The sequence below is a fragment of the Marmota flaviventris genome, chromosome X (assembly GCF_047511675.1).
Source record: "Marmota flaviventris isolate mMarFla1 chromosome X, mMarFla1.hap1, whole genome shotgun sequence".
Classification (NCBI taxonomy): Eukaryota; Metazoa; Chordata; class Mammalia; order Rodentia; family Sciuridae; genus Marmota; species Marmota flaviventris.
In genome coordinates, this window is record NC_092518.1 from 33,430,083 (window position 1) to 33,456,787 (window position 26,705).

Consider the following 26,705-nt stretch of genomic DNA (forward strand, 5'->3'; position numbering starts at 1 on the left):
TCCATGCAATTCAACCATAAAAAGGAGTGAAGTACTGATACATTTTACAACACAAGTGAACCTTGAAAACATTATAAAGACGCCAGACCCAAAAAAAAAAAAAAAAAAAAATGCAACATATGATTTCATTTATATGAAATGTTCACAACAGGCAAATCCAGAGACAAGAAGCAGATTAGTGGTTGCTCAAGGCTAAAGGAGATCTTGGAGGTGATAGCAAAAAGGTGTAAGTATTCTTTTTGAGGTGGTAAGAACATTCTAAAACTGACTGTAGTAATGGATGCACAAATCTGTGAATATAATAAAAATCATTGAGTTATACACTCTACATGGGTGAGTTGTATGGTATGTGAATTGTGTCTCAATAGACCTATTAAAGGGAAAAAAGGCATGGTAATGAGGGTTTTCTCTTTTCCTTAGACAAAACATACTTAGACTATATTACCACTAGAGCTCTATAACCTGTGCAGTTACACAGAGCGACACACTGAGTATGGCTAGTAGCATTAAAGAGCTTTTTTTTTTTTTTCCAGCACTGGAAACTGAACCCAGGGCCTTGCACATACCAGGCAAGTGCTCTACCACTGAGCTTCATTCATAACCAGCCCTTTCCTTTAAATTTTACCTTGAGACAGGGTCTCAAGAAGTTGTCCAGGCTAGCCTTGAACTTGTGATCCTCCTGCCTCAACTTCCTGAGTAGCAGGGATTACAGACATGCGCCCACATGAGATCATTAGCTATTAAGAACCTCTAATGAGAGGCTGGGGTTGTGGCTCAGTGGTAGAGAGTGTGCCTCACATGTATGAGGCACTGGGTTTGATTCTCAGCACCACAAATAAATAAATGAATAAAATAAAGGTGCATCAACAACTAAAAAAAATTTTTCTTAAAAAAAAAAAAAAAGAACCTCTAATGAGCTCAGTTAAATGATCATTAGACTGAGAACATAGGTGTCAAAATATGAACAATATTCTAATTGACCAGTTGATGGATTTGACCTCTGACACAAAACACTTCCATGTCTATACTCACAAATAAAAACACTGAAACTTTCTGCAAGTCTGGTACTTCCTTCAGAATGCGACTTATTTGAACAGCAAATTCAGAAAACAAATAGAAGAATGCTACATAGTACTAGGCTTCACTGAAAGATGAATACAATGTAGCTTGATTTCAAACCAAGAGTTTCCAATTTGCCTGATAATATTATTGAAGCATGCAACTTAGTACTATCAAATACATGATTTTAATACTTATGGTATAATTAGGGACTTAATATCAGACTTGAAAAAAACTGAACACTTGACTTTGATACACTTCAGAAATGTCTAACCTTTTTGTTTTTTTTTTTTTGGGGGGGGGTGGGGTTACTGGAGATTTGACCCAGGGGCTCTTTACTACTGAGCCATATCCCCAGTCCCCCAAGTCACTTGGATTACAGGTCTATGTCACCATACTCGGCTAGTAATGCCTAAATTTTTACTAAAGGTTTGAACATGTGTAATAAAATATCATCCCAAATTAAGTAATTATTGAAAGAAATCTGAGACTTTTCAGAAATACTATACCTCACTTCTTTGTTTAGGCCAAAACAGATTAATTAGAACTGGTGCCCAAATTTCCAAAACAATGAACTGTATACTTTCAGATAAACTTGAAATAAGCATGTTTATTAATATTTATAACAAAAACTATTCTTTAAATTATGCTTCACATTGTACAAAAGACTGTTTATGAACTTTAATTTCCCAATTACATCAACAGACCACAATAGATGAACTAACAGAAATTTCCCCCCATAAGGAAAATTTCATATATGGTACAGAATATTCTCCCCCTAAACAAACCTTCGATCAATATTATACACCTGGATATGAGTCTACTCAAAGAGACTCAAAATATGTGTCTTTCAGAATTCTTCTAGCCCCTCCATTAGCTGCCAGGGCTGAAATTGTACATGAACTTCAATGATAATCAGGGTTGGCGTCTTTTCTTTTAAGCTTAAAAAAGAGAAAAAGGAGAAGAATCTATATTCTAGAATTTAGAATTCTCAATTTCTTCATAACTTCCTTTCTCCTTTCATTCTGGCAACTTTCATATAAGTTCTATGTCTAATGATAAGGAAATCCAGTGAAATAAAGGATAAGCAAACCCAGCAGGCTAATACTGAGGTGAGATGTCAGGAAAATTATATGCAGAAACACATATACAAAAATTATGTGTGGATTTCTTTCTGAAGTAGTATTTTCTGGAACAGGCAAACCCCCATATAGATTTACAAATATAAAAACTGCTATAAAAATATTTTCAACTTAGCTTGTCAGGGTGCTAAAAATAAACTACTGTGGTACCTCTATACTAGTTAGCTGCTAATTTTAACTTATCCAGGAAGCCCTATAAACTTAAGAGAATTTTTAAATCCCTTAAATATAACTTAACCAATGTAAAGCTGTTTTTCTACTTTAACCTATGAAAACTGGTAACATTTTACAATGTCAATACGTACTTGAATGGCGAAAAAAAAAGGAATTTGAGCATCATTGTCAAACTTAGAGCATATCCCCATTTTGCTCACTTTCCAAATATAACTGACAACAGCCAGAAGTTTACTTGGCTTTGCAGAGTTGGGCCTGGAGAGCTGACCTCAATTAAAGTGGGTAAATTGCTCTCATTACTTCAGGGACTTAATTTGTTTTATGATAATTATTTTACCCTTTCTAATATGAACTCCATTCTCCTCATTAGGAGTGATGGAAATAAAACAGGAACAATTATGTGCCTCATCTGTTAACACCACACCAACATCCCCAAGCTATGAGCTCAATGAGATCGCACAAGATCCCTACTGCCCAGGCACGGTGGTACATACCTATAATCCCAGCAATTTGGAAAGCTGAGGCAGGAAGATCACAAATTTGAGGCTAGCCTCAGCAACATAGTAAGACTTTCTAAAAATAAACAATAAAACAAAACGACTGGGGATATAGCCCATGGTAAAGTACCCCTGGGTTCAATCCTTTGTACCAAAACCAAAAGAAAACAAAAACAAAAAATGATTCCCTACTGATGGCTTTCCTCAACACTTCTTGAAAATAGCTTATAACTTTTGGGGTGGGTAGATCTTAGCATCTTTGGCATACTTCACTGCTTGTCACTTGTCAAAATTCGAGTGAGTGGCTCAATCATCAAAAGACTAGGAGTGGCCGGGTGTGGTGGTACACACCTGTAATCCCAGCAGCTCAGGAGGCTGAGGCAGGAGAATCGTGAGTTCAAAGCCAGCCTCAGCAAAAGCAAGGTGCTAAGCAACTCAATGAGACCCCGTCTCTAAATAAAATACAAAACAGGGCTGGGCATGGGGCTCAGTGGTTGAGTGCCCCTGAGTTCAATCCCCGGTACCCACCTCACAAAAAACAGGAGCTTCTTGAAGACAAGGATTGTGCCCTATAACTCATATTCAATAGAGGTTTGGATAATAGATGGGTGAATAAACAAATGAACAGATAAATGCTGTTATCAGCTCTATGACCTTGAAGAAGCCACGTAATTTCTAGTATCTTCTAGAAACCTCATCTCCTCATCTATACAACATGGAGAAAATACCAACTCTGCCATTCTCACAAGGATGTCAAGAATCAATAAGCAGCTCTCTTGCCTCCTGGCTGTCAGGAACCAAGCAGCTTGCCTCTGCCATGTCCTTCCACCATGATGCTCTGCGTCACCCTGGGCCCAGAGCTGTGGAGTCAGCCAACCTGGACTGACTCCTGAAGGCTGGGAAGTTCAAGATGAAGACACTGAAAGATTTCATGAATGAAGCAAGTTACTAGGCACAGGCCACTCTCAAGGGGAGGGGATCATGCAAAGGCATGAATATCTAGAGGAAAGGATCACGGGAGCCATTTCAAAAGCTGCCCACCACATAAGTGAAACTGAAGCCTAAACATAAAATTCACTCAAGCGGCATAATGGAAGGATGACATGGAAGGAGAAGATGAAATCACTCTCCCAAGAACGTAATCCTTTATAGGCCTGTATGGGCTTTGGTGGAGGACACATGATGTGTGAACTTCTGAACAGTGCTTGAGAAACCTCTGCACCCAAGGACTGAAGATGATAAATGTACCCCAGAACTCAAAGCAGGATTATAACCGTGTGGCCTGTGGATCATTGGATATAACTAACACTTTGTGGACTAGCCTAGTTCTTACCCTTCCATTATTGTTTGTTAATTCTCACAATAGTACCCTGGGGTATATACTGAATTGGCCCTTCTAAAAAAGACCATCTAGGGTCAAAAAAGGCTCTTAACCATGGCACTTCTTACCTCATGTCCAGTATTCATAACTAACTTAGGGAATCCTGTCTGCATATATCCCCTCATTCTATTCTGTTTCAGTAGTTCTCAACCAAAGAATCACTATGGACCTGAAATCAGTTGCCAAATACAAATAATTTACCACTGATAACAAAACTAATATGAGCTAATGACTTAGGTTGAGAAATCAGTGAATTCAGGATTACCTGAAAAGTCCTTCCTTGTACACATTTCTATTCATATATTCTTTCTTATTGATTAATTGATTCTGAAGATGGAACCCAGGGGCACTTTGTCACTGAGCTACATCCACATAACTTTTTTATTTTTATTTTGAGACAAGGTCTCACTAAGTTGTTGAGGGTCTCACTAAGTTGCTAAGGCTGGCCTTAAACCTGTGATCCTCCTCACTTAGCCTCTCAAGTAGTGTGTACCATCACACCCAGCTCATGTATTCTTCTTGAGTGAGGAACAAAGGAGGAAGAGTGCAATTGGACAATAAGAAATTACATCAACCAGATGAAAGGAAGCATCTCTAACATTCTCTAGGATGAGAATAGTCTTTTGCTAAAAAAAAATTTAAAAAAAAAAAAAAAAACTGAACAAATCTCCTGACATGTGGCTACCTAAGTCTGGAGCTAAAGGTAAGTAATTTAGATAGACATCACTCATCAATGCCTGCTGCCTGAGGGACAGTTTAAAAGAGTAAGGGTTAGGAGAGGGGGAAAGGAAATAAACCTGCATACTAGCAGGAAGGACTGACTAGCTTTTGTGTTTTTTGTATTTGATTTGTTTTGTTTGTTCTAATTAGTTATACATGACAGTAGAATGCATTTTGACACACTGTACACAAATGGAGAACAACTTCTCATTCCTCTGGCAGAGTCACAACAGTAGTGTAATCATACATGTATGTAGGGTCATAATGTCTGTCTCATTCTACCGTAGCAAAGACTAGCTTCTTTTGTGAGACAGTATATAAATTGAAATTTTTGGAGAAAAATAAATATTTATGATTTGACTGTAAAAAATCAATAAGCAAAATTTAAGGAAAATCTTTACAAATTCTAAAAATACAAAATTTAAGCTAACAACTTCCCCTCTTTAGTTCCAATCTCATATTTAAAGCTGTTTATGTAATGATGTCTCCAAATACCTCCTACTCTTCTGATCAAGTGTCCAAAGAAAATACTAGGTTTCCAAAGAAATCCACTGTACATTATCCTAGAGAAATATGATTACTTATGAAGGTGATGTCATTTAAATAAGAAGTATTGAAGCTAAAATTAGCAACTGTTTACTATAACATTCAAAGCTTTTCATACAAAGTAAAACCAAAAGTTTAACTCACCGCACATTTTTCCACTTTGCCAGCATTATTAGCCCATTTTACTAAAGCTAATAATCGAACGAAGAGTTGGCGTGTCCGGCTAGCAAACTGTACTATTTCTATTTTCCTATAAAAGAATTTTCAGAAAACCAATATATTATAATGGATATTCCACAAATTTATTTCATCTGAGCTAAAAAAAAATCTATCTGTGTTTACAACCACTACAACAAAACGAAACTCCTAAATATTTATCCAAATATGAATTATCACATTTTGTATGCCACCTATATATACTTTATTTTTTGACCTCACAGTAATAAACCCAATAGGATGTTTTAGCAATAAATCACTTTTTAAAATCAATTTCATACTGCAATAAAAGCTGTTTCTAAAACATACTAAATTCACGGATATATGGTAGTAGAAGTTAACTGCATCATAGAGGGAATCAAATTAGGCGTTTGATGTAACTAACTTCCTAGCTGAAATTAGTAGTTAGTAACCTTTTTGATAAGAGCAGGGAATTGAAATACATTTTTACCAAAGCTTGAAACTATTACTCTTTCTACAAAAGCAAGGGCCAATTTCCCATCTTGGAAAAGCAAGATTTAAAAATTTGAATAAAGAACTGGACAACCCTTTATCAAATGAATTTTAGTGGGTAAACACAGAATTAAATTATTTAAGCCAAGTCAAAGAGAGTATGTTGAGTAATAAAAATACAAAGTAGAAGGTATGTTTATATCTATTTTTTTTCTTTTTTTAATTGGTGCATTCTAATTATACATAACAGAGGGATCCATTACACCATATTCATACATGCAGTTCATATCTATTTTTATGTTATACCCATCTCTACGCTTTTTCTCCCAACATTCTTAGTCTTAGAGATTCACTAAAAGCTTTACGTTGTCAATCAGTGCGTTAGCAAGACTTCTCAACTTCAAGGCAGCTACGAAACGGATAATCATATCTTTGATGGCTTACCTTAAGACACTTAAAGAAAAAAAAAATACTCAAGATGCCAGAACTAATGGCAGCACCCAGAAGAATACCAACTTCCCTCAATGACCTACAAATCCAAACTACATCTCTGCATCTCTGCAAACTACATCTCTGCATTTCACCATGATGAAATGTACCGAAATAAGCTTTTGCTTAAGTATAATCCTGACTAAAGGCTACAGAGTCAAACTGCTACCAAGAGCATATGAAGCCCACAACCAACCTGAAAGGATTCCTTGAGATCAGCCAACAACTTGATTGGTGGCACTATATAGAGAAAAATCAAGGACAACTTGGCAATGACTCTTTGCTAATGTCTATGAAGATTATGGAAAAAAACAAGCAGAGCATCGCTGACAAGAGAGACACAGCAAAAGTGTTAAATGCACATGAAGATCTGGCAGAGCTGGGGATGTAGCTCAGTGGTACAGCGCTTGCCTAGCATGTATGAAACCCGGGGTTCCATCCCCATAATCCCCCCCAATAAGATCTGGCAGCCACCTGAGAGCTAGGAGCCTCTGTAGTGTCACTTTAACTCAGCAATGAATTACAGGGGATGTGAGGTCTCTGCTCCTCTCCCAGAGCAAACAGATTTGCATATTATTAATTTGATTTCCTAAATACATTCCTCTACTAGAAAGAAGAAGTCCCTTCTTGTAAACTATTGCAATGTGGTTTGGTTTTCTGAACCAGGGTCTCAGCGATAAGGAATGTGAGCCAATTTCCAAAGGCCCAGTGTCCCTTCACCCCACAACAGACAAAACCTTCTGTCCTTTGAAATTGACCAGCTAAACCATAACACAAGTAAGTTTCAATTGTCTCTTTCACCTCTTTACCTATGTCTAATTCTGTCAAAAAAGGACACTTGGTGTTGGCATTTGAGTGTAGACATTAATAAATGTTCAAATCCTCCCTAGTGACTTGGTATTAAAAAAACCAACCAAGGAGTATAAGTAATGTCAAGATATAATCAAGCCACCTTTACTATAGCCACAATGTAAATTCCCATCACATGATTTCTTTAAAATCTTAATTTGTCTTGTTCCTTTGGCCTATGCAAACAGACTAGTGTGTAGTTAAGTCTTAAGCCCCTAACTTCAATTGAACCAAAATTTTCTCAACTATAAAACAGCAATAGCAGGAGGCAAGTATCAATTCTCTGAAGATACCAAATTGCATCATTAGAGCAAAGATAAATTAGCAACCAAATTCTTAAATCGGTATGACCCCCAGCTTCTTCCATTGCAGACTATTATCGTCTACATCTTCCTATCCTGCTCAGGGACTTGATCAGGTCAGTCACTCAAAGGTTTGTAGAACAAAAAATCTAGAACTCGTCTCACAGATGAATATTGTTGAGAATGAGATGATGACATCCCTGCTACTCCTAAACAAATGGTCCTAGGTTTCCAATCCTCAGCCCTATACCAGCAATACCCACATATCCACACCCACAGATAGATTAATAAAGAGGCAGATTTCAGGTTTTTATACTTACCTTTCCACATCAGATTTTCTTGGCAATCTAAGAAGAAAAAAAAATTGATTAAATATATGCATACCTTCATTGAAATGTGACAATGGCCTTTACTCTGATACTATTAAATACCTTTAGTGTTTTAGAAAGCCTGGGTACCCAGCTACTACAGGCTCATGTGGCCATAAGCTTCCAGCAATATGACTATAAGGGAAAAAAACAATGGAGGAATATTTCTCTCCAATCAAAATGCTTCAAGAAGCATTACATAAACCTCAAACATTTTTTAAAAGCCAAGTCTCACATCAGCACACTATATCATAGAGAGTCAGAAAAAATATTTTTGAAGACCAAAAAAATCACAGATGCAAAAGTACTACTTGGTTGCCAGCCCCCCAATACCTACACTCTGGTTCTGAGCAATAATCCTTCCATGTTTTGTTATGGGGGGCAAAACTGGAAGCTAAGCATGTAAATGGGTCAGTGTCAAGGGTTTAATGATGACATTGCATAGTGGTTAGATGAAAAGATCTAACCACTTTAAAACAGCTCCAGTAGAGTTTTGATTTCCTTTTGCTAGTTCTCCAGTATTGAGAGCCAGCACTAATGTCAACTTTTTCTCTGACAAATTATACCATTTAATATTCACATCTACTGATGTTTAGAAAGGTCCTCCTCAGCTTCCTGAATTGCCATATTCTGTTAACCTCTATTCCCATGGTCTGAGACTCAGCAGCCTGAATAATTCTTATACCTATCCCACAACTGTCAGATATTGAAGAATATACACCTAGTCACTAAGGTTCTCTCCCACCCAGGTGCCACAGGATCAGAAAAACTAAAACCATTTCCAAAGGTTCAAGATGCAAGGAAGGGAACGATTAAAATGAGCTCTGGCTTGTCAGTTCTACTATTCTTAGGGAAAACAGTGGAATGGAAGCAGAAGCTATGATCAAAGCCACAGAGGGAACTAGGGAGGGGCTGAAAGGCCAGCAGACCAAGGGATGAAGGAGAAATAAAGGCCCTATTAGGAGACTGCAAACTAAAGCACCACTGGTAAATTCCTTTACATGCAAAAGCTGCTGACAAGCAGTCCTTGAGAAGCCACAGCCCTTGTCCTCAAGAGAGAAAGAAAATGAGAAGGATGGTTGTCTGTAGGGGTGGGAGGAAGAGAAGATCCTCTGGGGGTAGAAAGAACAGGAACCATTGTTCCAGCTCCTCCCACCTGCCCCAGAGACCCTAAAAGGATCATCTCACATCAGAGGTGCTGTCATTTCAAGGACAATGGACAGGCTTTGCTGCCTGCCTCCTCTTCCCCCCCAATGCCTTCTAATCTATTTAAAATTCCTTTATGAAAAGAAATCCACCATTTGGGGTAAAAGCCTTAAAATGCAAATGTTGGAAGAAGTAAGGCAAAGGAACTTATTTGCCCCAAAGTGCAATCAGACAATTTTACATGACTTAGATCCTAGCATTTTCTGATTCTAAAAGTCTTTAAAAGAGAGAGAGAGAAATCTAATTCCCTACAAAAGTCAAAGCAGAGAGTAAACTCTAAGATGTGAACATATCTGTTGGGGGTGGGGGTGGATTAGCAGAAGGAAAAAAAAAAACAAACAGAAATGTGGGGCCAAAGCCCAACCAAGGCTGTCCAGTTTACCTTCAATAGTTCACAGTCTAGCATCAAGTGTTACAAAATAAGTAACTGTGTCCCTAAAGACCCTTCTACTAGAACACTGGCTATACATAATACATTAACCCCAAGAGTTTTTACCTGGAACAAGGGAAAACACAGTATTTAGGCACCTTCACAGTAAGTTCTCTAACACAAATCAAAAATGAAGAAAGTTATTTTATATACCTATGTATCAAGAGCAACAATGACTCCTCCCATCACATTCTCCAAGGTTTGCAATGACAATTCTAAAAATTCAGTTATTCATGCACTAAATCAAGAAATACTTAGTTAAGACCCGAGTATGTGCAGGCATTATTCTAGGCCCTGGGGAATGTAGAAAACAAGTCAAAATCTCTCTCCATAAGGAGCTTACATTCCAGTGACCAGAGGAGAGAGTACCATGTAATAATAATGTCAGGAGACAATAAGTCCTGTAGAGAAAACTAAAAGCACCCAGCACAGAGAAAGAACAGCATGAAGGTGCAGAATACTATTTTAATGGGTAGTGAAAGGCAGTCTTTCTGATAAGTTATATGTGAACTAAAACCGAATGGAAATGAGAAGGCAAATCACACAGATTTCTCAGGGAAGAGCAAAGGCTCCATGATGACAGTATTAGGACATGAATTAAAGGCATAAGAGAAAAAAGGCACAGATCATGCAGGGCCTTAAAAGGAAAATGAGGGGCTGGATCCAGAGTTGTATATCTGTAATCCCAGTGACTCAGGAGGCTGAGGCAGGAGGATCTTGTGAGTTAGAGGCTAGCCTCATCAATTTAGTGAGACTAACAACTTAAGTCTCAAAATAAAAAAGCAAATGGACTGCAGATGTAGCTCAGTGGTAAAGCGCCCAGGTGGGAGGAGGGGGGTTGATCCCCAGTACTAAAAAAAAGAAATAAAAGGAAATGACCACATGTCCACATGTCCTGGTTTGCACAAGATAATCCTGGTTGTTTGCTGTTCTGACACCACTATTAATGCCACCTGCCTTTAGGCTCAAAAGTGTCCTGCTGGATCATAAACTTTATGGGCACTCTCTATGAGGGTGATTATAAAAATTTTTTTAATCTAAGTGAGATGAGAAACCACTGGAGGGTTCTGATCAGGTAAGTTTTAAAAGGATCATCTCAGCTATTTTGTGGAGAAGAAACTAGAGGGGCAAGGGCAGGAAAGACACCAACAAGCAGACTACCGCAGAGCACAGGCTGAAGACTGGGTGGCTTGGACCAACACTTGGTGAAACAGCACTGGGAAGTGGTGGGATTCCAAAGTGAGAGAGAAGACTTGCTGATGTACCCTGGGGATGGGATATGAAAAAAGAGGAGCCAGGAATTACTCTAAAATTTTTGGCCGGAGCAACAACAGAAAGAATGTATTCTTTGAGAAAGAAAAGGTTTTGAGATAGAGGGGAGATGTCAAGTAGAATCAGGAGTTTGAATCTGGCCTTGATATGTTGAAATGCCCACTAGATACTGAAATGTAGGTATCTGGACATATAATCTGGAGTTCAACAGAGATGTCTGTGCTGGGCTGGGTGTGGGGGGCACACATCAACATACTATACCTATATACTTATTCTACAGCAATAAAACAGATGTTTCTTCTTCATAAACCAAGTTTTAAAATAATAAAAACAAAACAATATAATTCAAGGAATCTCTCCAAATCTCCTATGGAAAAACGAATTACACAATTACTGATGGCAGCAGTCCTCACCATTTTCTTCACAGCTATACATAAGACAGGTGACCTTCACATACATCCAATTGTCTCATGGACACTCTTGAATTCTTATGAAATTCAACAATAATCAGTGCAGAGGAGTAAAGTACTGCAAGAATTCCCAATCGTGACAGCTATTTAAATTTCTCATTAGACAGGGGTAGATTTCTTTTATCTTTAGATTTCTTCCCGTCTCATTCAATGAAGTACATCAAAACTGAGAATGACGTTTCACAGGAGTCAGTGGAACCCATTCTAATTTCTTTAGTGACATGCAAACAAATATTTTAAGTCTCCAGTAACAAATTACTGTGACACTGTACAACCTAAAATCTCCACACTAATGTAATTGAAAACCCTGATGTCTTACAATAGATTAAAAAATTAATCTAGATCAAAACTATCTTTCTTCTTCTTTTTTTTTTTTCTCTGACTTACCTTTTCTGAACCTGGGGTAAAAGATGTAAAAGAGCCCCCCAAATTTTATAATGCCTTTTCTTCATGCACTGAATCATTAGTGTATTCTGATCCTATTCTGAAGGGATTAACACCCTAATCGAGCCCCAAGGCTTTTCATAGGTAACTAGGTGAAATAACAGCAGCAGGCTGGTTACAAATTTTTTTTTTTACTTTGACTAAATTCATAAAGACTCAAACATTCTCAAATGTTTCTCACACACACAAACTTGCATCTGAACGATGAATTACCTTAAACACAATATATCTCCTGCGTTTAAACAGAAGCAATTACAACCTCTATTTAAAATGTATCATCCAGATATGAAAGATTTCCTGTCTTTGGGAGTTTTTTTTTAAAGTATGAATATTATGTATTCCTAAATACTACACTGTGATCTTGGGCTTTGGGCTAAAAAGCTTTCAGCCAGAAATCAATAGAGTTCTGTTGGGAACTCAGACAAAAATCCCAAAGACAATCTTCAGCTTCAGTGTAACGACACGCTAAATGAGCCAAGTCTCCATCGAGAAAGACCCCCCAATACAAAGCTTCTCCACCTCCCCTGCACCCCATGAGTTCAAAAATTCTAGACTAAGCAGCCAGCCCAGTGGAGAAAACGGCAGCCTCTCGGGGAAAAGGGAGGCGCAACCCTCAGTCGGCTGGGCGGGAAGCGGGGGCTGGGGAGCAGGCGTGGGTTTGGCGGCACTTACAGGTCGGTCAGCACCATGAGCTCCGAGTAGGCCCGGTGCAGCAGAAATTCGATGAGGGTGCTCAATCGGTAGCCGGGGCTAGCCGCAGCCGCAGCGGCCGCCGCCACGGCGGCTCCTGGAGGAGGAGGAGCTGGGGCTGACGCCGGGCCGCCACTGCCCCCGCCGCCGCCTCCCGGCGGGACCAGCTGGTGGTTTTCCAGCTGCACTGGGGCCATAGCGACGCAGGGTCGGGCTTAGTGCAGCGGCCAAGATGCGGCCCGTGGACCTCCCGGGCCCTCGGTCACCGCGCCGAGGCAGGCGCGGGCAGAGTCGCCGCCGCTTACAGCCGGGCAGCCTCAGAACAGGAAGCCTTGCGCCGGCCACAGAAGCCCGCCCCCATGAAGCGACGAGCCCGCCGGCTCCAGAGACGGGAGCGAGGGGCGGGGGGAGGCAGAGAGGGCGGGGAAGGGGGACCGCCGCCGCAGAAAAGCTGCACCTCCGCGATGGCTCAGAGGCCGCTGCACCCGGCAGCAGTAGCGTCCATGTTGACGGCCCAAAGCGGAAGTCTTTAGACAGAGCGGAAGGGGAACCTGCAGGGGGCCTTCCGATAACAACCTGTGACTGTTCTCCCCGCTGTCCTGCGCGGTAGCGCTTGGTGGCGGTGGGGGGTGGGGGGTAGGGGGGTGCGTGGGAGTGGGGCGGGGCAGGCGCGTGGGGGGGGGGAGCGGAAAAGGGACCGCGTACAGCCGGAAGCCGGAGTGAGAGCCGAGCGGGCCGCGTCACCGCGAACGTCAGTACCCAGCCCTTACCCTCGCCCCCCGCTCCCCACCCAGGGTCTTAAAGACAGCAGTTTGCCCTAAGGGGTCGCTCATCACTCCCTAAGTGGGCTCCTAACACGACCGTGGAGGTCGACCCTGGAAGCTCGTGAGTTGTGGCTTTGGAATCGCAAAGAAAACGGAGTGGCAGCGCGCGAGTGTTTTTTTTTTTTTTCAGGCCTTTGCTCCTCCTACAGACGTCCTAGGCGTGTTGCGTGGGAGAGAGACGTATTGTCCTTTTTCTTTTTTTTTAAACTGTGGGAAAATGTGATAGCAGACATGATTCGGGGTAGGGACAGAGTCACCCCGCGAAATCACCTACTTTTAATAGAGTGGGGCGGGTGCTGAGCCGGTTACCGCCACGCAGATCCCTAGTGCAGCACAGAAACAGCCCTTAAATCCTCTGCGGCGGGCTCCCGCTTCTGTCCCTGCTCTTGAAATAGCTACCCTGCCTACCAAGGGCTTTCACTGAATCTATTCCTAACCGGGAGTTTTCCGCGTCAAAATCCACGTTTACTATTTCGCCCCTGCTTTAAAATGATGATTCTCAAAAAAAGGGAAAAAAAAAAAAGAAAAAAGCAGTTTTTCTGGGTTCCAACCCCATAGATTACATGTAATTGGTCTGGACTCAGGGATTGATTTCCCAAAGGATTCTAATGTGTAGTCACATAGACATTAACTGTTAAAAGTGTCAATTGTTTTGATCCTTTACTGACATCTTTTTGCAACTCCTAAGGTGTAAGCAAAGCTGGTGCTGTTTTTCCTACAGTTAAGATACTCTCATTTTATTGTTTCTTTTCCTTTTATTAGTGCATTATAGATATACCTAATAGTTTATTTTCTTTCTTTCTTTTTTTTTTTTTTTTACTGAGATGGGGCCTCCCTACATTGCCCAGACTGGCCTAGAACTCCAAGGCACAAGCAATCCTACCACCTTAGGCTCCTGAGTGACTGAGACTACAGGACCAGAACCGCGGTATTGTGCCGGCTAATTCTTTACTCTTGAAAGCCTTTCACTTGTCTTTTGAAGGTTTAACCTCCAGTGTAATCACTTCTCCTTCCTTTGTGGGCCTAAAGCACATTTACATGTATCACTATGGTACTTAAAATGTTTTAGGATTATCTATAGCCCCTACAAGTGCTGTGACTGCAGGGCAGAGACTATCATTAATCCCTAGGCAAGCTACCCCTAGGGAGCAAAGTTTTTTGAAATTTTATTTTCATGTTTAATGGATGAATAACTGTATATATTGGTAGGATACAAAGTGATGTTTCAGTGTATGTATACACTGTGGAATAAGGAAGTCAGACTAATTAACATACCATCACCTCACTTTTTTTTTTTTTTTTGTAGTGACAACATTTTAAAGTCACTCTAACAATTCTGAGCCATACATTGTTGTTGTTTGTTCTTTTTGTGTGTGGTGCTGGGGATTATATCTAGGGCTTGTGCATGGAAGGCAAGCACTCTACCACCTGAGCTACAACCCCAGCCCTATACATTGTTATTAACTATAGTCAACTTGCTGTGCAATAGATCACCAGAACTTATTCTTCCCCTCCTAAGTCTAACTGAAACTTGTACCCTTTGTACAACAATACTCCTTTCCCTGCCCACTTTCCCCTGCCCTCAGTCTCTGGTAACCACTATTCTTCTTTCTACTTGACTTGGACTTTTTTAGATACCACATACAAGTAAAAATCATGAGACATTTGTCTTTCTGTGCCTGGCTTATTTCACTTAAGGTGGTATCCTCTAGAATCATCTATGTTGCAAGTGACAGCATTTCATTCTTTTTAAAGATGATTGTATTGTTACAGTATACAACCTTTTAAAAGTCCCATTAATTTAGTAACAGGCACTTAGGTTGTTTCTAAATCTTAGCTACTGTAACACTGCAACAAACACACATCTCTTTCGCATAGGGATTTCAATTCCTTTGGATATATATTCAGAAGTGGGGTTTCGAGATCATATGGCAATTTTCTTAGTTTTTTGAGGAATCTCCCTATTGTTTTCCAAAATAGCCATACTAATTTGCATTACCACCAAGGGTTTACAAGAGCTCCCTATTCTCTATATCCTCATCAGCATTTTTCTTTGTTTTTTTTTGTTTGTTTGTTTGTTTTTGTTTTTGTTTACTAGCCCTTCTAACAGATTAAGGTATCTCATTGTGGTTTTTTTTTTAAACATTTATTTATTTATGTATCTTTAATTTTAGGTGGATACATTAGTTTGTTTTTATGTGGTGCCAAGGTTCGAACCCAGTGTCTTGTGCATGTTAGGCGTGCACTCTATCACTGAGCCACCACTCCAGCCCTCATTGTAGTTTTAATTTGCATGGGGAATAAACAAAAATTTTATGTTAAGTAGAACTGGACCATCTCTTGTGCAGTTTTGACTTGTTTCATTGTATCAGTATCTCTGTCTGTGTCTGTCTCACTCCCTCTCCGTCCTTCTCTCTCCCTCCCTTCTGAAAAAGGATTTTGACTTCACTTAAGAAATCTGGTTGTCTCCCAAGCAGGGTAACACATACCTATAATCCCAGCAATTTGGGAGGCGGAGGCAGGAAGATCAGTAAGTTCAAGCCAGCCTCAGCAACTTAATGAGACCCTGTTTCAAAAAATAAAAAGTGTTAGGGGTATAGCTCAATGGCAGAGCACCCCTAGGTTCAATCCCCAATATGGGAATCAGGTGGGGGGTTGTCACATATACACCAAAAATAGGTAATTGTGCAAGGTGATCCTAAAAGTCTTTCCTAACACTGAAACTCTGATTCTGTGTGATAGGGTTTTAACTCTGCCTTATTGTATAAACACAAATCTACATCTTGCATTTTGGTAGTCATTCTATTTAGCAGTGTGTTTCTACCTAGAAAGAGTATGACCAACTTGTAAGTAAAGGGGGAAAAAAAATCAGTGGATGGGGAAGTTGTTTTAGAAAAAAGAAAATTTCATCCACATCAATTATAGATTATTGAGATTTCTGTTTTTGAATAGGTATCTTTAAAAATTAGTAAGTACTCATTGTCAAAAAAGATGACCTAAGCCAAGGGCAGTGGCACACGCCTGTAATCCCAGTGGCTCCAGAGGCTGAGGCAGGAGGAGCATGAGTTCAAAGCCAGCCTCAGCAAGGGTGAAGTGCTAAGCAACTCAGTGAGACCCTGTCTCTAAATAAAATACAAAATAGGGCTGGGGATGGGGCTCAGTGGTTAAGTGCCCCTAAGTTCAAGCCCTGGTACCAAAAAAAAAAAAAAAAGGATGGCTTAAAGGAAAATAGGTTGAAAATACAGTAATAGGACTTGTGAACCTTACTCTGCTTTAATATTGAAGATCAGGTAGATAAAGTAAATGAAAGCTCCCAAGGGGAATGATACCTCTGTCTCCTAGATACTCCAACGTAACCACTTGGCAGATATACAGAGGGCTAGTAAACGAAATGAATGGGGAAGGAGAGGAAATGTTAGCATGTTGAGCTAAGTTACTAAAGGCATGACCCGCATTTGGAAATAATTTCTAATTTGTCACTTGAAAGTCTATACTACTGTTTGGCACTGTAAGAGAGTTACTTACTTTTTTCATTCACATTTTTCAGTTCCTTTGTTTGGGCGTCCTGTGATTCTGTCACATCTCAGTTTCAGGACTAGCAGTATATTTTCTCAGCTCCCGAATCGATCTACGTGCTTTAGATCTTTGATGAAATCTATTGGATTTTAACAAAAGAAAACAAATTGATTACACAACATGGACTGGGGGAGAAAAGGCATTTCTTTTAAGTCTTTTTGATGGAAAAATGAAATTGGGATACATATGGTTTCATTTTGAAATATATAAATGCTGCTGCTCAGACACAAAAGGGTAGGGAAGGAATTGAAAAGTATTTTTTTTTCTTTTTAGAATATGTTGCAATTTCTCCAAAACAGAGAGCAAAAGCAGTAAATGCATTCATATAACAGATGCTAGATGCTATATTCATTGTGAATTGAGGGAAGGAATTTACAATGTTGGGACATGGTCTGACAAACATAAAAAAACAAGAACACTTTAATAGCTTTGCATTTAGAAAAAAAATCAAACTTCTTACTGTGACCTCTAAAGCTATTAGCAGAGCAGCCCTTTTCTGCTTCTCCTTTCTCCCCCGTCTCCTGCCCCTGTTTCTCTCACTCACTACACTAGGATCTCACTGAGTCTGTCTGGTCATTGCCATTCCCTTTCACCTTAGGGCCTGTCTTCTGATCCAGATGCTTAAACAGCTTGTTTCCTGGCTCTTCACATGGATGACTTCTCATTCATCAAGTATCAGCTTAAATGAAAAAAAAAAAAAAACCCTCAGATATTATATTGTCATATGCCAAGAAAGTCCATCGCAGCCCTCTTGGTAGAAACAAACAGTTATGAATTATCTTAACTGCCTCAGTAAGAGAACAGATGAGGGCTGGGGTTGTAGCTTAGTGGTAGAGCACTTACCTTGCATGCATGAGGCCTGGGTTTGATCCTCGGCACCACATACAAATAAATAAATAAAAATAAAGATATTGTGTCCATCTATAACTAAAAAAAAATTTTAAAAAAAGAATGAATGATTAAATTAGTATATTTGTACAGTGTTAAAATGAATTAGAGCTACTTGCACCATGTGAATACATCTAAAAACCAGTACTGGCTAGCTGCAAACCCAGCGTTTTGGGCTTACAGGAGGATAACAAGTTCAAAGCCAGCCTCAGCGAGGCCCTAAGCAATTTAATGAGATCCTGTCTCAAAATAAAAAGGGCTGGTGATGTGGCTCAGTGGTTAAGCACCCTTGGGTTCAATCCCCAGTCCCAAAATAAAACAAATTCTGAATGAAACATGCAATCTCTTTTGATACCACTCTATACTTTCACAGCACATAAAACACTATCTATAATATATTGAAGTATAAATCTAGATGAGGATAATATACACCACCTTCAAGATTGTAGTTACTTCTAGGAAGGGGTAAGGGATGAGGTGGTGCTTTATTAGTTAGCAGTTACTAGTCAGCTAATGGAATTTTAAATTATTTTTTATTAATTTTATAGTGACACATAATAGTGGGAGTCATTGTGAGATATTCATCCAGGTATATAGCATGATGGGTCACTTTGATTTCCCAGCCCTCCCCTTTTCTTCCCTGTCTCCCCTTGCTCTACTGTACTAGTCTCCCTTCTAATTTCCTGAGACCCTCCCTTTATTTCTTTTTTCCTCTGTAGCTTCCACATATGAGAAAACATACAACTCTTGACTTTCTGAGTCTGGCTTATTTCTCTTAACATATGCTGCAATGGATTTCTTCAAGAAAAACATGAAGAAAATATGACCTTTTTTGCTATCTGTTAGATCTGGGGATAGAGATATGATTGTTTAATGTATTCTGTATGTTTCAATATTTTTTAAATATTTGATCATTTTAGAACATTTAAATTAATGTTTGTATTAGTATAATTTACACTAGCTGTCATAACAAACTCCAGAATCTCAATAACTTAACACAGTTTTGAGCTCACAAAGTTCAATAAAGATGGGCCTAATAGGAGGCTTTCCTCCAGGTAGAAACTTAACCATACTGGGCAGCCATCATTCTATGACCATCAGAATAAATAAATATGTATATGCATTTGTGTGTGTGTGTGTGTGTGTGTGTGTGTTTGTGTGTCTGTCTGCCTGTCTCCACTTCTCCACCCACATTCCGTTAACCAGTTAGTCACATGGCCCCACTCGGAGGCTAGGGAGATGGGAAATAGTCTGTGTACTTACAAAGGCAAAGAAATGGTTTGATGAACATATAGCATTGTTTTTACCACAATATTAAAATGATTCCCTGTTTTTATCCCTCAAGGCACAGCCTCTGAAATCAAACTGCTTAGATTCAAATCCAGGCTCTACCACATACTATCTGAACTCTTTCCATCAAGTTATTTCACTCCTCTGGGTCTCAGTTTCCTCATCTATAATAGTCATATACCTCAGAAGATGATCATGAAGAATAAAAGAATTAACATTTGCAAAGGCTTAAAACAGTAAGTGACTTATAAATTATCATTATCATTATCATTATCATTCTATTTATTCACCTAATAATCCATGAATTTTTAGATTTTTTTTGGGGGGGGGGGCATACCAGGGATTGAACTCAGGGGCACTTAACCACTGAGCCACATCCCCAGCCCTATTTTGTATTTTATTTGAAGACAGGGTCTCACTGAGTTGGTCAGCATTTTGATTGTGTGGAGTCTAGCTTTGAACTCGTGATCCTCCTGCCTCAGCCTCCCAAGCTGCCCAGATTATAGGTGTGCTCCACCATGCCTGGCTTTATCTTCTGTACTCACATGATTATCTTTCTAGTATAGCCAGCACTTAGCTTAGTACCCATCTATTGCCTTTGATGAATGAATGGGACAAGTATATTCCTTCGCTGATGTTCTATTGTTCTTTTTATATTGCATTACTTTTGTAGAATAAGACTAATATATTTAATATATTTATATGGAATGAAATGCCAGGAGTTTCTTTTAAAATACTTGAGAAAAAATGTTGGGGGAAGTAGATAAAAAAGATTGGAAAAATGTTGATCTTGTTCTGTTTCTATTGCGTTGACGGTTGTTCAAGTTGATGATAAATACATGGCAACTCAGGGGCTGGGGTCGGGGCTGAGCAGTAGAGCACTTGCCTAGCACGTGCGAGGCCCTGGGTTCGATCCTCAGCACCACATAAAAATAAATAAATAAAATAAAGGTTTAAAAAAAAAAGAGAGAAATATTTTTTAAAAAACATGAAGGCTCATATTCTTTCTCTTCTATATATTTGAGGACATACACAGTAAAGTCTTTTGAAAACAAGACTGGGCATGGGTAGTCAATTAAAAGCTTAGATCTTTTTTCTTTCCTAATGAACAACATTTCATACATATCTACTCAGTGTTTCAGATTTTAAAACATTTTTGTAATTTCTAATGTTTAAAGCTAACATAAAAAAGAAGACTATAAGGAAACTTCAATTATAACTGCTATGAAAGAGATAAAGATATCAGATAGTTTAACACTTTGGGTTTTAGGCATGGAAAAGAATGTTTCCAACGAACTCTTAAAAAACGTACCCAAATTTATAATCTGTTTTCTAACTGCTAAAATGCAACATCTTATAAATAAGTGATTCCTAATGGGGGAATAAAGGAAGAAGAAAAGGAGGGGCACTGTTAGAAAGGAGAAGGAGCCAGGCTTAGGGGCACACACCTGTAATCCCTGTAAGTGGACTTCCCCCTGTAAAACCTGTAAGCGGCTCAGGAGGCTGAGGCAGGAGGGTCGAAAGTTCAAAGCCAGCCTCAGCAACTTAGCAAGGCTCTAAGCAACTCAGTGAGACCCTGTCTCTAAATAAAATATTTAAAAAAGGGCTGGGGATGTAGCTCAGTGGTTAAACCCCCGGGTTCAATCCCTGGTACCAAAAAAAAAAAGAGAGAGAGAGAGAGAGAAAAGGAGCCCATTTAGGGCACAATTATATTCTCTCTGAAAAAATGAAAATCTCATCTTACCTTGTTCCATCTTTGTTAGGGAAGCGACCCCCCTCAGTCTGGCAAGGAGTAAAACTGCCATGGATAGATGCTGAAAGTAAACAACAAGATGGGAGGGGCATCAGGGAGGTGGCTCTGGTTCCCGTGTCACCATGTCTTGTGGAGAGATGCAGCAGGCCCCCACGGAGACCACATGCACAGGAGTTGCACCACAGCTAAGGAGCCAAGGCCAAGGGCTGCATATCTTCATTCGCATCTGAGCGAAACAAGGCTGTTTTGGTACACACTGGGAAGGAGCAGGGTGTGATGCATGGCAGACAGTTCTGCGTTGTGAGGGTGTCAGGAGTGGCTGAATAGTCCTGCTGGTGTGAGGGTATTCAGAATGAGGATGGGGATGCAGCAGGGTCTTCTTACCAACTGCAGCTGCTGCCTGACTCAAGGGACAGGGTGTCTTATGCTGCTGCAGGGCTGGATCTAGGGGGAAAAGAAAGCATTAAATACTCCCCTTCTCCAACTCCCACACCTCTTAGGGACTAAAGTATTCCTTCCTTCCTCAGATGCCCAGGTTCTTGTTCTTTCCATAGCCACATAGTCCATTTGTTTTAAGTCACTGGCCACTATTTCTCCTCCCTTCACAAGGGCCTCTGCCACCTGCACCCACATGGGTGATGGCTAACTGAGCACTGTGTTAGAACTTGAACAACCCAGGAGGCAGGGTTTCCTTTTCTTTCCTTTTTTTTTTTTTTTTTTTTTTTATGGTACTGGGGATTGAACTCAGGGGCACTCAACCACTGAGCCACATCCCCAGCCCTTTTTTGTATTTTATTTAGAGACAGGGTCTCACTGAGTTGCTTAGGGCCTCGCTAAGTTGTTGAGGCTGGCTTTGAATTTATGATCCTCCTGCCTCAGCCTCCCCAGCCACTGGGATAACTGGCGTGCACCACTGCTCAGGATGTCCTCTTAATACTGCCCAAGCAGAACATTGTAGGTGTATACTAGGGCTCATGAATTTCACCACCTAATAATTCTCCTTGTGGTCAGCAGCCTTCCACACCCAGCAACTGAAACCAAGTGGTAGCAGAAGCAAAAAACTGCGGTCATCTTCCTATGTTGCCTAATTGCCACCTTAGGATGAAGTCAGTCAGGCTTTCTAGGCACCAGGAGCAGCAGAAAAAAAAAATCAGAAATAACTGGAAATAGTTACGGTGAGATTGCAGACATGGAGTGCCAGTCTCCCGCTCCTCCTCCCTCCATCTGACCTTCCCTAAGCGGTGGGAAATTTTAATAATTGATCAGAAAAAGTATTCCATCATGTGCATATTCTAGCACTGTCTACTACAGATAGTCTCAGATGTTTATGAGAAAGAAAAAATTTAATAACTGTTTCAGTTTTAATACAGATAAGCTTAAGTAATAGCCTTTGTTACTATCCTTACAAGATAAGAAGAATGTCTTCTGATTTTAATCTATAAAATTAATGCAAGCCCGTGTTCTAGTTGAGATATAACTAAAGTCAGACTTCTCAAGATTTAAACTTCCTAAATATCCTATATTAGATTTGTGGATCAAATAAGTTATCATTGTTTCCACTGAATATTGAAGATCACAAACATAAAATGGTTTTTTACTAAATGAAATTTTAGTTACAGATGTCATTTCAAAGGATTGGCGCTTATAAATTTCTTGTAAGTTTACAGATCATAAGGGTTTAATGTGTTAGCTAAAACTGTAATTTCCAGATCTTTAGTTAACCTTTGCTAAGATTTTAAATATTAGGCTGAATTCATTGACAATCTTTGGATATTTGGATAGTTTCTAAGTAAAAGAATATATAAAGCTTTTGGTCACTAAACATAGCTTCAATTTACCCTTATTTGCATGTATTATAAAATGGTACACATTTACTGGTATACATTAAAATGTTCCAGTGCTTTGGATGATGTCATATGCTCATTTTGCCACCTTAAAATTTATATAGATAATCTGAAAATTGTGCTCAGAGAAAATCAGTTAGATGGTTCCTGGTTTTCTCTTGGTTTAGAGAAAACAGAAGTTAATTATTTAGATTAAAAGAGATAAAAATAATCAAGACTATATATGATATTGTAATTACATAAAATATAAATATGTCTGGAAGAAAACAGATATGATTTGTTACCTAAGGATACTATTTGTTAAAATGCGTGTTTCAATGTAACATTAACATTGTTTTGTTTAATATGCTAAGACTGATTATATTTTTAAATTAAAGTTAAAGCCTTTTATTATTTCTTTACATAGCTAAGTATTTCTGTCCAAGCACATTAAAATGAAAGAATATTAAGAAGTTGGGCTGGGGTCGTGGCTCAGTGGTAGAGCGCTCACCTTACATGTGTGAGGCCCTGGGTTCGATCCTCAGCACCACATAAAAGTAAATAAATAAAATAAAGGTATTGGTTTCAACTATCACTAAAAACAGTAAATATGTTTTTTTTTAAGTAAAATAGAATATTAAGAAGTGGTGTCACCAAAAATTGCAGAGTAGGGTACTCCCTCTACAAAAGCAACTGACGAGCTAGGAAAAACTGTCATGGTGAACTTTTGCAGAACTTCAGAATCTACTCAAACCAACTATGTGAAGACCAAAGCATTGAGGTAAGACAGCACCTGCCCGAAATCTCCCATGCCGGTGGCAGCCATGGGGACAACAAAAAATCCACACTCCTGTTGCAGGGTGCTAATTTCAGAAGGGACAACATGAGCCATCCTCTCAACCCATCTGTGGTGATGGGCTTATACTTGTCCTTTGGTTCCTCAAAGGATAGCACAAGGCCTACCCGTGTTTCACTCAACACAGTGTTCCCAGGCCCACGGTAGCTTCCTGAACAGCTTTTGCAAAAAGCATTTATTTATTTATTTTTTTTCCTTAATATTTATTTTTTAAGTTTTCGGCGGACACAACATCTTTGTTTGTATGTGGTGCTGAGGATTGAACCCGGGCCGCACGCATGCCAGACGAGCATGCTACCGCTTGAGCCATATCCCCAGCCCATTGCAAAAAGCATTTAAAGGCACAAATATTGACTGTAGCAATCTGGGATAGGGAACAACAATCAAAACAAAAAAAATAGACCAAAAGACCTAGGTAGGAAAAGATTGGGAAAGGGGATATATGGGGGAATAAGAACTTTTAAAGTTCCCAACTGTACCTGGTAGGAGGTATAGCTTTCTATATCAAGAAAGCCACAGGTGTGGTAGTGTAGGCCTGTAATTCCAGTGACACGGGAGACTGAGGCAGGAGGATCACAAGTTGGGAGGCCAGCCTCGGCAGCTTAGAATATCCTGTCTCAAAATAAAGAATATAAAGTCTGGTGTTATAGCTCAGTGGTACACTGCCCTTAGGTTTGATCCCCAATACTGAAAAGAAAAAAAAAAAAAGCCACATTCATGCCCAGAGCTTGCTGCATGTTCTGAAAACATCCTAAACATTCACCTCTAGCTGGTCATCAGGCTCCCAGCCATCAAGAGGTGAAGAGAAAGACCAAAATTATAAATGGCCTAGCCAAATGTTAAAGGAGGACCCCAACACGGAGCCTGTCTGCAAGGCCTGGGAGAGTGTTTGTGTATTCTTCTCCCTCTTCCTCCTCCTGTTTTTGACACTTAAGCATTTCAGGAAACACTGTCAAAAGTCTTAACCATAAGCCTGTAATCCCAGCTGCTCAAGAGGCTGAGGCAGGAGGATCTCGAGTTCAAAGCCAGCCTCAGCAACTTAGCAAGGCACTAAGCAACTCAGTGAGACCCTGTCTCTAAAAAGAATACAAAATGGGGCTGGGGAAGTGGCTCAGTGGTCCAGTGCCCCTGAGTTCGATCCCTGGTACCCCTCCCCAAAAAAGACTTAACCGTAAGCTAACACAACAGAGACTTCAGTGCCACATGACAGAGAATACAGATTTCACCAAAATGGTTTTGAAAAGTCACTAAACAAGGGCTGGGGATGTAGCTCAAGCGGTAGCGTGCTCGCCTGGCATGTGTGTGGCCCGTGTTCGATCCTCAGCACCACATACAAAAAAAAAAAAAAACAAAGATGTTGTGTCCGCCAAAAACTAAAATAAATAAATAAATAAAAGTCACTAAACAAGGAAACAACCCATATAAATCAATGAAATAAAATTTAAAGTCCAGAAGTAACCCCATATATCTATGGCCAATAAATTTTTTAACTCATAGAATCATACATATTTACGGTTACCATGTGATGTTTCAATACGTGTACACATTGTATAACGTTCAAATCAAACATTTATCTTTTGGTAAAAACATTCCATATTCTTTCTTGTGACTTTTTGGAAATATACAATGCAATGTCATTAATAGGTAATGACTGTACAATAAAACACCAAAACTTATTTCTCCTGACTGTAAGTTAGTATCTCTTGATTAGCTTTTCCCTATCGCCCCTCTCCCTACTCTCCTCAGCCTCTGTTTACCACTATTCAACTCTGAACTTCTGTGAGATCAATTTGTTTAGATTCCACTTGCGCTTGTCCTTCTGTGCCTGGCTTAGTAACTTCCAGTTCTATTCATGTTGTCACGATAGAATTTCATCGTTTTTATACCTGAATAGTATTCTATTGTGCATATATACCACATTTTTTTATATGTTCACCAGTTAATGAATGCTTAGATTGATTCCATTTTTCGACTGTCATAAATAGTGCTACAATAAACAGAAGAATGTATATGACCCAGCAATTCTACTGATGAATCTGAACAGGTGTATGTGTGTGTGTATGTATCTTTTTTCAAAAGAATTAAAAACAGCCATACAAACACATACTTACATACAAATCATAGCAGCACTCTTCACAGTACCCATAAGATGGGAACAACCCAGATGTCCACCAATCCATGAATAGATAATCAAAGGTGGTAGATCTGTGTAATGGAATATTATTCAACCATTAAAAAAGAAAAGAAATATTGATACATAAAAGGTTCAAGGATGAACCTTGAAAACATGCTTGACTGAAAGAAGCCATGCATAATAATAGGTCCTATATTGATTGCATGAGGCCATTTGCATGAACTACCCAGAATAGGTAAATCCTTAGAGACAAAAAAGCAGATTAGGGATTACCAGGGAGATGGCACAGCAGGGGAGTGACTGCTTCATGGGTATAGGCTTTCTTTTGGGGTGATGAAAATGTTTTGGAACTGAGTAGATGTAAAGGTAGCACAACACTGTGAATGCACTAAATGTTGCTGAATTGTACACTTTAATTTTATATTATGTGAATTTTAGCTATATATAAAAGTATATTGCTGGGCACAGTGGCACATGCCTATAATCCCAGCAGCTCAGGAGGCTGACACAGGAAGATTCGAGTTCAAAGCCAACCTCTATAATTTAGCAAGGCCCTAAGCAATTTAACAAGACTCTGTCTCAGTTTTAAAAAAGGTCTAAAGATGTGGCTCAGTGGTTAAGTGCCCCTGGATTCAGTTCTCAGTACTACCAAAAAAAAAAAAAAAAGTATGTTAAGAATATTTTTTAAAGGTAGTAGTAATGGTTAAAAAAAAATTAAGGGTATATTCAATATTCGTAGATTTATTTTAAAAGGCATATAAAAGCCAGGCCAGGCACGGTGGTGCACGTCAATAATCTCAGCAGCTCAGGAGACTGAGGCAGGAGGATCGTGAGTTCAAAGCCAGCCTCAGCA

At 39.5% G+C, this 26,705-nt stretch overlaps 1 protein-coding gene and 1 long non-coding RNA gene across 3 annotated transcripts in view; one reads left to right on the plus strand and one right to left on the minus strand.

Annotated features, from left to right (window-relative positions):
* Med14 (mediator complex subunit 14) overlaps window positions 1–13,216 on the minus strand; it is a 70,418-nt gene extending 57,202 nt beyond the window's left edge. For both annotated transcript variants that reach the window (XM_027927375.2, XM_027927374.2), the window contains exons 1-3: window positions 12,691–13,216; window positions 8,149–8,175; window positions 5,664–5,769 (exon numbers count right to left, since the gene is read on the minus strand). In XM_027927375.2, the coding sequence (XP_027783176.2) occupies window positions 5,664–5,769; window positions 8,149–8,175; window positions 12,691–12,905 (348 nt within the window). In that variant the 5' untranslated portion in view covers window positions 12,906–13,216. The remainder of the gene's footprint in view (window positions 1–5,663; window positions 5,770–8,148; window positions 8,176–12,690) is intronic.
* Window positions 13,217–13,408: 192 nt separating this feature from the next.
* LOC139703358 (uncharacterized) lies at window positions 13,409–23,438 on the plus strand. The gene is made up of 3 exons (XR_011705732.1): window positions 13,409–14,460; window positions 19,342–19,522; window positions 21,050–23,438. It is a non-coding gene; the product is annotated as an uncharacterized lncRNA (long non-coding RNA).
* The last annotated feature ends 3,267 nt before the right edge of the window (window positions 23,439–26,705 follow it).